A 13,365-nucleotide genomic window follows, 5' to 3' on the forward strand; every position below is an offset into this window, starting at 1 on the left:
AACTAATGTAGTTAGTTAAAGATGATTTCCTTGGTCTTGGAAGAAATGCTTCGTTACTAGTGTAGGTACCAGGCTGTTAGCTAATTAGCTGTGCATGCTAATGGTTACAGCAGATAAACACACTGTTTAACTCATTTATTCCACTTTATCTTGTGTTTTTGGTGTTGGAAAGTCTAACAGAAATAAATGACACCACCGTCCTTACTCTTTATTTTCTCTCTTAGAGCCTGATAAACATGGCTTCAGCACTGCAGAAATACAAACTTGACAGTCCTGCTGTGCCTAGAATATAGGCTACTTATGGTTGCTAAACTGGCATAAATTCGGCATAGCTAAAATATTGATTATTCATTAAGTCCTGTAGTTTTACAGTAAACTATTAATCCTCTGACTGATCAAATATTCTCTGACCCACGAAAGAAGACTAAACAATGACAGAGAAAGTTGAAGTGGTGGGCAGGAGGAAAGAAGGCAAAGGGCCAGACAGGAAAACCAGGTACACACACACACACACACACACACACACACACAGTACATGGCTGGGATGAGTGTGTCTCCAGGGTCTGCAGGGCTGAGGTGAAGAGACTTTTTTTCTTCTCTTCTATCCCCACTTTCTACATAGCAGTGCTCCCTGCAGGCCACAGCCACACCTCAGTGTGAAAATGAAAACCACAAACGTGCCTCGGAGAGGCCTTGGAGGCACTGAATACCAAACAAAGCAGGAAGTAGAATGTGCATTTAATTTCTTTTCACCCTCAACTATATCTGCTTCAAAGCCAGGTGATATGAAGGGCATGCGTTGTGGGTCGCTGCGCTGCCTCTGACCATTCTGCTTCCTGCTGCGTGTATCTGGAACAGCATACAGTGCTGTAGGATGGGTCAGAGAACATCTCAACATGATGACAGTATACTGGGTTCAAATAAGTGGATGCATTAGTGACTCTGTGCTGAACTCCAGTCAGCCTGAGGACCCGCAGTGCTCAGAACATATATCGCTGTACCTCGACAGCTTCCTCGTGAGGACAGTCAGTACTGCATGTGATGTGATGCTACTGTCTATGATAGATTGTGCTTGCCCTCCGTGTGTGTTGCATAACTTCAAGCCAAACATTATCCCTGAGGATTATCCTCAATAGAATGATATTCATGGTTTAATGTGGCTGAAAATGAAAGTTACAAGAGAGGGAGGGCTCATAAGGGCTAATCAAAGGGACGTGGCCAGATGTAATATTTGGTGTTTCATCGTCATGTGGTGTCACATTAGCTTACATTTGGTCACACTGTGACTGAGTGACGATGCAGGGGGAGTATCACAACAGCACTTTGTACAGTTGACAGGTTGAGTGCAGCTCTTGTGCTTTTCAAGTGTGTGTACCCGTGCATGCACGAAAGTTGAAGTGTGCACAGACCAGATGAGCAAGGGCAGTGTGTGGGAGAGGCACAACGGATGTGTGTGTGTGTGTGTGTGTGTGTGTGTGTGTGTGTGTGTGTGCTTGTGTCTGCAGGCTGTGTGAGACCCCTTTGAGCCCAGTGCGTTTGGGAGGGCGGGGTGACTCATCTAACCCTCTGGCTCTGCTTCTCAAAATATATCTTTTTCTCTTTCCCTTTCTCACCTTTTTTTCGCTGTCTGCTCATCTAATCTCATCAGTGCACTTCACATTAATGCAGAACCAAATAAAAATCATCCTTTCACTTCAAAGCGCTAGGCACGTATCGTAACTTTTTGAAGGAAGAAAGAAGAGGGCTGAGGATGACGGAGAGTGAGGGAGACAGGCAGACGGGCTGACAGACGAGCAGCAGTGAGGGCTGAGGAAGGAGCAAATGCTAAGGCTCATTCATCCTGACAGTGTGCATGGCACCAGACGGGATCCAAAAGACAGAGGGAGGACAGTCTGCACTGCTGTCCAGCGTCACCTCCTCTATGAGGGGGGCTTATAAGGCCACATAGCAGTCCATCCCCAAATACTGGCCCCTTTGTTGGAATGCTCTTGTCTGATTACAGACAGTTATTTTCCTTGCATTATCCCAGATATTTTCTCACATGTCCTCTGTTGTCACTACACCCAGTTCCCTCTCCCAGGTCGCTCCCAGTGTCAGAGTTCTAACATTCGAGCAGTCCTTCAGACTGTCATAGAAAGTCTGCATTATCAGTGATTGGAGGGAAAGCAGATGTAGACCCCGATCTCCATTCTACACACTGCGGGATCCTCGATGCTTGAACAGTATTAACTGTTAACAAATTGCTGCACACCTTAACAGACATCACTTTAGTAATAAAAAGTAGATTTCTAAGAGGTCAATTGGAAAGAGACTTCTCAATATCAAGCCAAATTGAAGAAACATAATTTTTAACCCAATCAGCTATGTATCTTAAATGGGCACTCAGTGGGTATCTTTTAATATCTGGGAGGTCCAGTCCACCCATAGCACTTGGAAATTGCAACACAGACATCCCAATTGGCGATCGTCGCTTACACCGAATAAAAGAACTAAACCAACCATTTAGTTTTTTAACTATTTTGTGAGTGAATAAAGTGGGGACCATTTGTATTGGGTAGAGCAAGATTGGAAGGATGTTCATTTACAAAAGTGAGATTCGACCCAGTCATGATATGGGAAGATTATTCCATCTCTCCAGATCCTGTCTACTTTGATAAAATAACGGGTTGAAGTTGGCTTGAAATATCTGATTGAATTTTGATGTAATAAATATACCTGAATATGTAAAACCTGCAGGGGACTACCTTCAAGGAAAGGGATTGGGGTTATCTGGCTGTTGTTGCAAATTACCCAGAGGCATTGCCTAGGATTTAGAAAAAAATATTTTGTATCCAGAGAAGGCGCCAAACATGGGAATAATCTGAATGAAACGAGGGACCTTAGTCCATTGGTTAAGACTGCAGCCATCAACAGGGTATAGATAACCTTCACCCACCTAGCAAAGCTATCACCTAAGCTAAACCATTCACGACACAGTCGAAGGCCTTTTCCGCACCTAGGGTGACCACAAGACCGTCTGTTGCCTCATGCTGTGATAGGTCTTTAGATAGGATTTTTAGGTCCACATTCAGCAGCGAAATCAGCCTATCAGCTTTACATACCTCAATCACAGTGATCATTAAAAGTGGAATTCTGGTCTTGTGATATAGTCGGAAGATCAAGCTCAGAGAAAAAGGTCTCCATTATTGTTGGAATCGTTGCTTTGTTCGGATTGGTATAATCTTGTATAAAATTGGCTAAAAGTGTCATTAATAAACTTGGAATCAGAAGAGCAAGTCATTGTCCCATCTCCAATTGACCCAGTGGTTTGAGGAGCCCTGCATTTTTTTGTTCGGTAGGTTAAGCATTTTCCTGGCTTTTCCCCATGTTCAAATAATCTTTGTTTTGCATCTTCTTTGTCAGCAAGGAGTCTAGTGTAGAGCAAATGGCAAATGGCTGATATTATAATGTGTCCCATTGAACAGGAGGCAACAGATTTTAGAAAAGTTTTGGGAATAAGATAGTCAATTCTTGTGTAGCATTTAGGACAATTAGAAAAAAATGGTATTCCTTAGTCACAGGGTGCAATGCCCTCCATACGTCCACATACCCCATGTCCTTGCAAAGACCACTGACTTGTTTCACCTGTTTTGACAGGGATTAAATGCCTAATGGGAACCTGTCCGTTAGAGGATCCATAAGACAAAGTCACATCCTACAATGGGTTTTTTCGACTGTTAGATCAGATAGCTTTGCAAATGCCTCTATCAGAAAAGGGAATGGCCTGGTGGACAGTAAATATTTAAGACACACAATTCCTCTCCATTTAAAGAGGCTGTGATCAGTCTGAACCGTCCATACTTGTCTTTGACACACTTCAACACTTGAATTGGTAAGTTTTTGCCACTCCTCCGCTTGTGGTGGTGAAAGATGAGAAACAGACTTGGTCAAAGCCACCTGTTGCAGTTTTAAATGCTCCTCATCATTTAGATGCGTTTCTTGTGTTGTAATGTCCATATTGATAATGTACCAGATTACATCCTAGCTGATAGACAAAGGACAGACAACATGCACTCAACATACAAATAACAAATGTGCCAACAGCACTAACAGAAAAACCTTCCCCACATAATAACAAGAGGATTACCATAACCTTGTTTAGCTTTCTATACGACTCCAAGCCCGAATAGCACCACCAGAATGACATTTACATCCACATTTCAACTAGAATGAATAAAACAAGAGAGTCATGGCTTTAGCGGGGGAGTCAAATAACTTGGTGGTCCCATCATCGATTACTTTCAGCATGGCTGGGTATAACATCATGTCCGTGGCTCCAGTTTCCCTCAAGCAGCTCTTCATCTCGTCAAATCCTTTCGTTCCCGCAGAATGGTGGCTGACTGGTTTTGGAAAACATGATGCTCGCATCCTGATATGTTGTGGTCCTGCTGCGTTTTGCAGCAACCAACATTCACCATTTGTCAGCGAAGTTGTGAAACCTCATAAGGACAGGTCAGGGTCGCCGATTTGGACCCGGTTTTGGAGCTTGGATGCGGTAAGCTCTTTCAATTTTGACACGGCCTGTCTTCGTCTCCAGTAGACAGGCCATATATAATTCAACAATATGAGCCTAACAGTATAGACAAGGGGTATAAAAACCCCATCAGGCAAATAAAATAAGGTATGAATGAAAAATTTAAAGAAAAATGTTGCATTACTGATATAAAGGAAATGAATATAAATAAAACGAGTTACAAGTCCATCAACCTTGTTTTCACTTGGAATATTATGTTCTCTTCCTATATACAGTTTCTTGTTAGTTTTACCTTTAATGACAAAAGTGACTGTGATGCACTTGCTGGCCACGATAGTCTTATCAGCACAAACCAATAATACCTTTGATTTGAGTGACACACCTCATGCGCATGAGCAACACTTCACAGAGGCCACAAAGCATGGAGGAAGAGCAGAGGAGACAAGAGTCAGCAGCTTTATCCCAGTGGACCAGGCGAGCGTTGATTGGAGATGCAACTGCACCAAGTTTAACTGGAGGGGACTAGCGTTGTCTGCGATGTGATTGATGAAGAGGCCCAGGCCGGGATATCTTTGGAGGCGTTCTCTGTTTATTCTGACAAACAGGTGAATAACAAATCCCTCCAGTCAATTATGCCCTCAAACTTGAGCTCCTCTACCGTGGAGTACAATGGCAAAGGGGGAGAGGTCAACGGAGAAGACGTCTCAAACTTTCCACATATTGACTAACTTGTCAGGTAATAACTATTTACACAGATTTTGTAATCAATTATAATGCTACACATAATAAATTAATAAATGACTCTGTTACACATATTACTGCTGTATAACTGACCTTGTTACACAGACACCACTCACTGTGTTTCCACATCAGCTCTGCTGGTGTTTTTGTAACCAAGGCCGTGCTGGGGGCATGGCTGACGGGGGTGACTATATAGTTGTGACATCACAACCTTACGGAAGGCCTGGTGGGTCGCTTAAAGGCACAGCAGGTGCAGCAGGTCGATGCAGGTGAAGGTAAACAGCTGACCTGTCTCTGTCCAAACGTAGCAAAATCTACTGACTGTCTCAATTAATCTGTACAAAAACCAGAATGTAAGACATTTTTGTACCTTCTTACTTTGTATTTTAAGAGAGCCGCCTCTTTATCAGTAGCAGATGAGCCTCTCACGTGGCTGCGTGGCATTATGTCATAAACCAATATACAATGAAAATACAGGATATGTAAACTTATAGTACATGTAGTCTAACTGTACTGACCTACCAAAAACGCATACAACATGTCTACAAAATGTAAATTATGGCTTTTAAATACCCGATCAGTATTATTTTATCTCAGAGAGTTGACTTTTAGGTTGCCAGGTTGTGTAAAAAATCACTTTTTTGTTGCTATAAATCTTACTCCAGCATTGTCCTCCTTTGTCTATTTAGGTAGCACTATAATTTACCAGGAGGACTCCTCAAATAGACAGTTTCAGTATTGACCTTGTGTGAAAAGAGCTGCAACCAGACCAAAATCCATTTATTGACAACTTATTAACATTTACAACTCTATAGACTTACATGCTCGGCAGCTGTAAGGACCTTGGAAAATAGAATCCAATAATAATTTGACAACATGGGTTATTCAGTTATTTCTATACATTAGAAGGACAATCCCATAATGCACTGCTCCTAGCCTGTTCTGCCATTTTCTACCATTGTAGATTACAATCTTGTCATTCAATCATTCAGCATTTTGGGAAACAGCTTTTTGGTTTCTTGGGGAGACTAGGATGATAAAATTGATTGTAACCATATCGTAAATACAAAGCTACAGCTAGCAACCAGTTAGCTAAGTTCAGCATTAATACTAGAAATGAGAAAACAGCTAGTTACCATAGCTAACCTATCCTATCCTATTCGAAGGCTGGTGGTAGCTTCATATTTGACAGATGTTTATGAAAGTAGTATTGATATGCTCGTCTAGTTATCAACAAGAAAGCAAATTAGCACACATACCAGAATATCAAATAGATATTAAATATTCTTTTGACACATTTGCAAATAAAATGGGGTACAGTTACATTTTTGTAAATATTTTTTAAAGTTAATACTTTAATGACCAGTAAAAAAGAGAACATTTTCTATAGAGTGACAGTCATAAATGACCTTATGTTATGTCAAAAACTGTTTAATATATATTGGTCTAACATGGCAAATATGGCCTCTTGCAATAAAGCAATTTAACAGCTAGGTTCAAAGCCAACACCAAATGAAATGACAGGAAAGGAAAAAAAAATGATAGATCTGAAAAATTAAACAGAAAGTGCTGGATTCTCTCCTTTGTCTCTGCCTTGGGCTCTTGGCTGGTAAAAGAGAAATGAGTGTGTCTAATCAGTGTCTCTGCAACGCTCAGTACGTGTGTGAACGTGTTCAGTTATGCCAATGTTGTGTGTGTAGCCCTGACAAAGCAGATCAAAGCATCAGGGTGACTGTAAATGGAGACTGGGCAATATGCATGCAGACATGACTTCCACTCTTCGAATATCGTTGGTTAATGGAAACGAAACAAAGATGTGTGCCGAAGCTGGAATTTTCTTGATAGCTTCACATACACTGTCAGCTCAGCTCTAATTCATCTTAGAGTCACACACACAAATAGAGAGAAGAAACCCTTTGGTGATAGAGATGACTGTCAATGAAAGGGAGTCCTCACATCACACAAAGAAAGGAACATAAGGGAAAACATGGGATGACAAAGAGGAAACAGGAGAGCGTGAAAAAAGAGTGATGAGAAACGATGAGAGGACAGAAATAGACGATGTGTGTGAAATGAAGGGTGGTCCAGCTGTGTGTTTATCCTGCACCAGGGAAGACTGTGTCGAGCCAGCTGAGATGACGGAGCCCACGAGGCCTGTGACATGCAACACAGACGACAGGCTGCATAAACACCCAGTGAAAGGTGTGTGTTGTTTCTCTCCTGGAGTGAGTGTGTGTGTGTGTCTCTGTCTGTCTGTCTGTTACCCATGATTCATGCTGAATAGATGCACCACAGCAAATCTTGCTTGAGGAAAGGGTGAATGTCTGTGTGCAGCTATTTCCCCCTGGTGCGTTTGTCTTCTCATGGCGAAAATGTGGCATTCAGCGAAGTCAGCATCAATCTCATTACACCCGTGTGACCCTCTGTGAAATATAAAAGACTCAGCCTCATTTTATAGCATGTTCTGTTCTTCAGGATTTTACCTCAGAACAACTCTGTGTTACTGTAAACACTGAGTTGCAGTGGTATTAGTAGGTCAGTTAACCTGGAGCATCCTGGGCAACAGTTTCCTCAACAGGATTCAAGAGGTCATGGTTGTGGTTGGACCAGGATAACCCCCCCTTACAACCCTGGAGCCACCATCTGTCTATCTTAACTGCAGAATTGACTGTAAAATGGTGGTTAGGTTATGCAAACTGGCTGAATAGATTTTTCTACTGTTAGCAAGGCTGGTATAAGTTCAGCTTACACAGTTGGGTGGAGTGTTTATAATGATAAAAGTGATTAGTTACATGAAAAGTAAACTCATGGCCGTATGTTAAAACGTGGGCAGCTGAGTCCCGATGGTTCAGATGTTTCTATCCTGGAGGGTTCGGCAATAGTATAGTTAAGGAGCCATTTACTGCAAAATCATCTTCAAGTGAATCTATGTAACTTTGTAGAGGTTAAATAACTTCTTCATCTCATAAGTGAAACATTAAGCGCTACACTATAAAACACAGCCTTGCTCATATCAGTACACTCAGAGGTTTTGCAGTACCAGTGACTAGTGACTAGTAGTAAACTCTAAATGCTGCTGTGTAATACTATACATATACTGGTGCTACAGCTATGCATTACATAGGAAAGTGTTCTCCTGGCGCCAATTAGTCCATCAGACTACCAGATAGTGAAGTGTGATTCATCACTCCAAAGAACTTGTTTCCACTGCTCCAGAACCCAGTTGTGACACTCCAGCCGACACTTGGTATTGTGCATGTTGATGTGAGGCTTGCTGCCTGCATGTCAATAATCTTACACAAAATGTGCTTGCTGATGTTGGTTTCAGAGGCAGAGAAACGTATCATGAGCACGAGAAAGTATCTCGTGCACATGAGAAAGGTTTAAGTAAAAATCTTTATCTTATGACAGGACATGTAACTATAAGTTTCTCTGACCTTATTTAAGCACCACAGTCACCAGGCATACTGTATGTATATATATATATATATAAATATGTATATATATATATATATTACCTAACCTCCTACTCCACCATCATGACTATGACTCCATGACAGCCAGGTGTTCTCCTAAGAGCTTGTGAAGAGATTAAAGCCTCCCTATCTGCCTCTCAGCCTGCTAAGCACCAGTTCAGCCTCATTCAATGGGCTGAAACCGAGGCCTTGAATAGAACCGTGCTGGACCAATCACAGGCAGGGGAGGGGTGCTTCTGTCCTTCCAATAAAGTCACTGGGAAAACATTACAGTGTAGTTCAAGCCTGCCACCTAGTGTTGGCAGGTGCACTGTGGCTCCGATAGTCTGTACCTGCACGAAAAACAGAAATTCACTGAAATATAAGGTGAAATCTGACGAGCCAAAGCAACATAAATACTGTAATAGTGCTTTGAGACAAGGAGTTTCAGACAAGCAGGGCTTGCTGTGAAAGGCCTGTCAAACTGACTTCATAGAAGCCAATACGGAAAAAACCAGCACCATAAACAAAGTAAAACAGATGTTTTGCCGGCTAATTTTGTCTGTATGGTTTAAGGCTGCTACTGACGATTATCTTCACTGTCGATTAATTTGTCAGTTATTTTCTTGATTAACAAATTAGAAAATGATGATGATGATGAAAAATGTCCATTAGTGTTTCCCAAAGCCCAAGGTCGTGTCCTCAAATGTCTTGTTTTGTCCACAACCCAAAGATCTACAGTCTACTGTCATAGGAAAGGAAAATAAAACTGATAATATTCATATATCAAAAAGGTTAGCGACTAATTCAGTAGTTGACAACCAATTCATTGTTGCAGCTCTTGTACATGTGCTGAAGATTAATGTACAGGACAAATAATATGAAAAATTACATTCAACAACTTTGAAGCAAATACTTAACTGAGATTCTTCGAATTTTCAAGAAGGGAATTCTTTTCTCAGTTGGAATTGGATTTTATTTTATGGCTGTTAGTTTCTTAAATTTAATTTCAGACATTTAAAGAGAAAATAACCAAAATACTGCTACGAGGCTAGGCCATGGGCCAAAGTTATCAAACAAGCTTTATTCGTTTATTAGTTTCATGGTTACTAAAATCAGATAGGCTTAGTGATGTCAGCCTGATTTCACCCTCATCTCACTGGTAATGTTGATCTTGGAAACATGCCTTTGGCGGGTCAGAGATTGTCTACTGTGGCGCTGCAAGGCCAAAGTCAAAGACAGCAAAACAAGCTTCACCTCTGAAGTGCATCCCAAAATCTAATAGAAGCTGTGAATCAATAAACATTACAAGCAGACAAAACTTGTCCACAAAAGTTTTAATCGACTGTTAAAAAATAGGTAAGGCTAGAGATGCTGCAGAAGTACATGATGGTGAGTGTACTGGCAACAGGGAAGAGAGGGAGTCCCCGCCAATGACACTTGTATGCAGATGAGAGGGATGGGCGAGGCTCTCCATCATGCCCACTCCGGACTTCAGTTTCACTTTTTTCCTGCATTGGAGCTGAAAACTGATTGTGTCAGGATCTGTGGACAGGCTGCTGGGTTTCTACTTAAAAACAAACAAACAAACAAACAAAACACGGTCTGAAGCAGCCCCCCCCAAACAACCACACACACACTCCTCTCCCCTCGCAGACATAGTGCATAGCTGGATAAGGTTAACCCCGACAAAACAAATTCGTATCATTTCAACAGCTGTTGTCAAAGCAATAACCCCAAACCATTTTCATGTTTCATACATATATAATCATATATATTCATATTCAATGTACAAAGATACATTCTGAATTGCAAAGGCTCAATCATTGTAAATAAATACTGCAATGGCTAAACTGCAATAACATTTCTCTCCTCTCCTGAAGAGAAGAGACACACATACATACTCATACACTCTCATGATGAGGACAGGCCTCCTCTGATACTGTTCAATACAAAGTAGTGGTACACAGAGACCAGACACACAGCCTTATATTATACCCAAAATGAACATATTGTGCACTTTGCTCAGAGAGCACAGTCTTAAAGACATGAAACAAAAAAGTTAATAAGGAAGACAAAACATTTTCTGAAATAATCAGTTTGCTGAGTTTGCTTGTGGCAAAACAAAAATAATTAATGTTTGAATTTTGACCTCTAAATGTCAAGATAAGGATTAAAGTGGGATTATGTAATCCTCAGTGTGGCTGCTTGTTTTATCCTCTCATATTAACAGGTCAAGCACATTCTCCTCTCTCATATTTAGAAAATATTACAATTTCCTAATATGAAAGTCTAAAAATATATCATATCTATTAACCAGGATGTCTGTTACAAAAACTTGCATCTGCATGGAGGCAGACTCAAACATGCTGCTAGAGAGTGCCATGTTAAAATGTGACACTAGTATTGTTTCAGCATGTAGCAAACTATCCATCACATTCTTTAACCTTTGGTAGCCACCGTAACATTCTTTCAAGAAAAAATAAATACTTTGTCACACCTGAAAAGCCTATAAGTTAGTCCTTTCAAACCTTGATACCTAAGGCATACCTTTAAAGTGTCTACAAGCTGGGTGTGGGTAGACTGAGAGCAGAGGACTGACAGAAAGCCTCATTAATGTTGGATTTAATACAAGTCTGAATTTTTCAGCATTGCAATAATAACTAATTCAAAGGAAGAAGGATTTACAGTGTGTAGTGGTAGATGTAGCAGCTGCTGCTTTTTATTTCATAATTACAAGTTTTGTGAATGGAATTTTGTCAGTGAGTTAGTTAGGCTCCATTTTATGCTGCTAATGTTTTATCATTACATTCAAGTCACAAAGCTAACTATCTGATTTTTTGAAAAAGCATTACCTGGTGATCTCTGAACAAGACTAACAGTCTACATTTGTTTGCTGCTGTGTCAGGCTGTATTCATGCACAGGGGAGCTTATGAAAATGCCTATTAATGTTTAGCAGGTATAATGCTGCGTTCCAGACAAGTTGAAACTCCAAAATGTCCGAAACAAAATTACAATGGCCTGTCAGTCAAAGTTGGAATTCCTAATTGTAACCTCAGGGCAAATCCCTCTACCCCAACTTCACGAGGGAGCAGTTGTCTGACATCACACAACAATGGCAGCACCCATGGAGAGGTGGTAGGATGTATTTGTAGATGACTGTAATTGTATTAGGCTAGTGAATGGAATATGTAGTTATGTTAACCACATTCTCCATCTAAGCATAGGGTGTTAACATGCTAACATTTGCTTAATAGCATTAAACAGTTAAGTACAGCTGGGGCTGATGGGAGCGTCATTAGTTTTACAGGTGTTTGGTCAGAAGTCTGGAAAAAAAAAAATCTATTTAGACCTGATGATGGCACTACAGGAAAAGTTGGAGGGTCACCAACTATTTTAATTCGTCCTGAGGGGGCCATAAATGTCAAATTTCATCCAATAGTTATTTCATTTTGGACCAAGGTGATGGATGGCTTAAAACCCAGGAGGTATTTTAACAACTGCACTGAAGGTATTTCCAGAATTGGAAATGGTTCAAAATATTTTCTATTTTCTAAGCAGATGGAATATACTTTCATTTAGATGGTTAGAGTCTTTGAGGATTTGGGGAACACATCCAGAACAGTGGTAAAACATATTAAACCAATCTGGGTTTTCAAAAGATTGCTAGTTATTAATTTTTCAGAAATCAGATTGCTTAGCTCTTTGACTGAAATGTAACAGTAATACATGCATGAGAGGCATAAACTGGGGCACCACATCTAGGATATTATGATAAATATGGAGCCATCCTCTGCTCAAACACATACAAACCAGATGAATCTGATGAATTGAACTAAGAGAAAACTGGCGATCAATTAAATTTGACTTGCATACAATCAAAAGCCGAGTTCTCAAAGGATGAAAACATGGAATCAGTCCAGAATCCCACATGTCTGGCTTCTACATGGTTGCACCAGCCTTACATTACTGAAGGGAGCTCACCCATGATTATTGTCAGTTTTGACCAACTGATTTAGAATCAGATCAGCACAACAAGTTCAGCATAGGCATACAATAACTGAACTGAGTGAAGGGGAACTGGAAATGTCTGGAGTAAAATTCATTGAATTTGCAATTATAACAAACTAAAAGTTCTGTAGCCAATAACCGCTTCACCTCAAATAATATTAAAAGAGAAAGAGGCATAATAACAGATTGTAATTCAAATCCATAAAATATTTTTTTTTAAAAAGAACAAATAAGAGGAAACAACTAATAATAAAACGATAACATGCAGTTGAATCTGTTTGCACTGCTCCAGTCCAGTTTACCACTGAGTAGCTCTCAGAACAGTTTTTGCTTGTTTCACTCTTATTGTTCAGGTGTGAGGAAGAAAAAAGTGCTGATCAAACTCGTGCCTGCAGAGGTAAGTCATCCAACTGTACTCCTCCTGCATGGCAGCGGAGTTTAAAGAAAAAGGCAAATCAAACCCGAGGTCAGAGTTCAGTCCTCGTTGGCCAAGACCTGCCAGACGATGAGGTGGCTGCGCTCGGCTTTACCCTGCAGTTTCATGGGGGGGTCCTCGCCCTCCTCCACCTCGCCGTCCTCATCGCCTAAACACACACACAGAGACATCTCATTTGTCTCTAGATCGGCTGCAGTGATAACAGGGA

The 13,365-nt window shown here is 40.7% G+C and overlaps 1 protein-coding gene across 2 annotated transcripts in view; it reads right to left on the bottom strand.

The window, feature by feature from the left end:
* Nucleotides 1-9,773: 9,773 nt before the first annotated feature.
* spag9b (sperm associated antigen 9b) overlaps nt 9,774-13,365 on the bottom strand; it is a 49,429-nt gene continuing 45,837 nt past the window's right edge. For both annotated transcript variants that reach the window (XM_073489080.1, XM_073489079.1), the window contains exon 29: nt 9,774-13,305. In XM_073489080.1, the coding sequence (XP_073345181.1) occupies nt 13,196-13,305 (110 nt within the window). In that variant the 3' untranslated portion in view covers nt 9,774-13,195. The remainder of the gene's footprint in view (nt 13,306-13,365) is intronic.

This window comes from Pagrus major, chromosome 20 (genome assembly GCF_040436345.1).
Source record: "Pagrus major chromosome 20, Pma_NU_1.0".
NCBI lineage: Eukaryota > Metazoa > Chordata > Actinopteri > Spariformes > Sparidae > Pagrus > Pagrus major.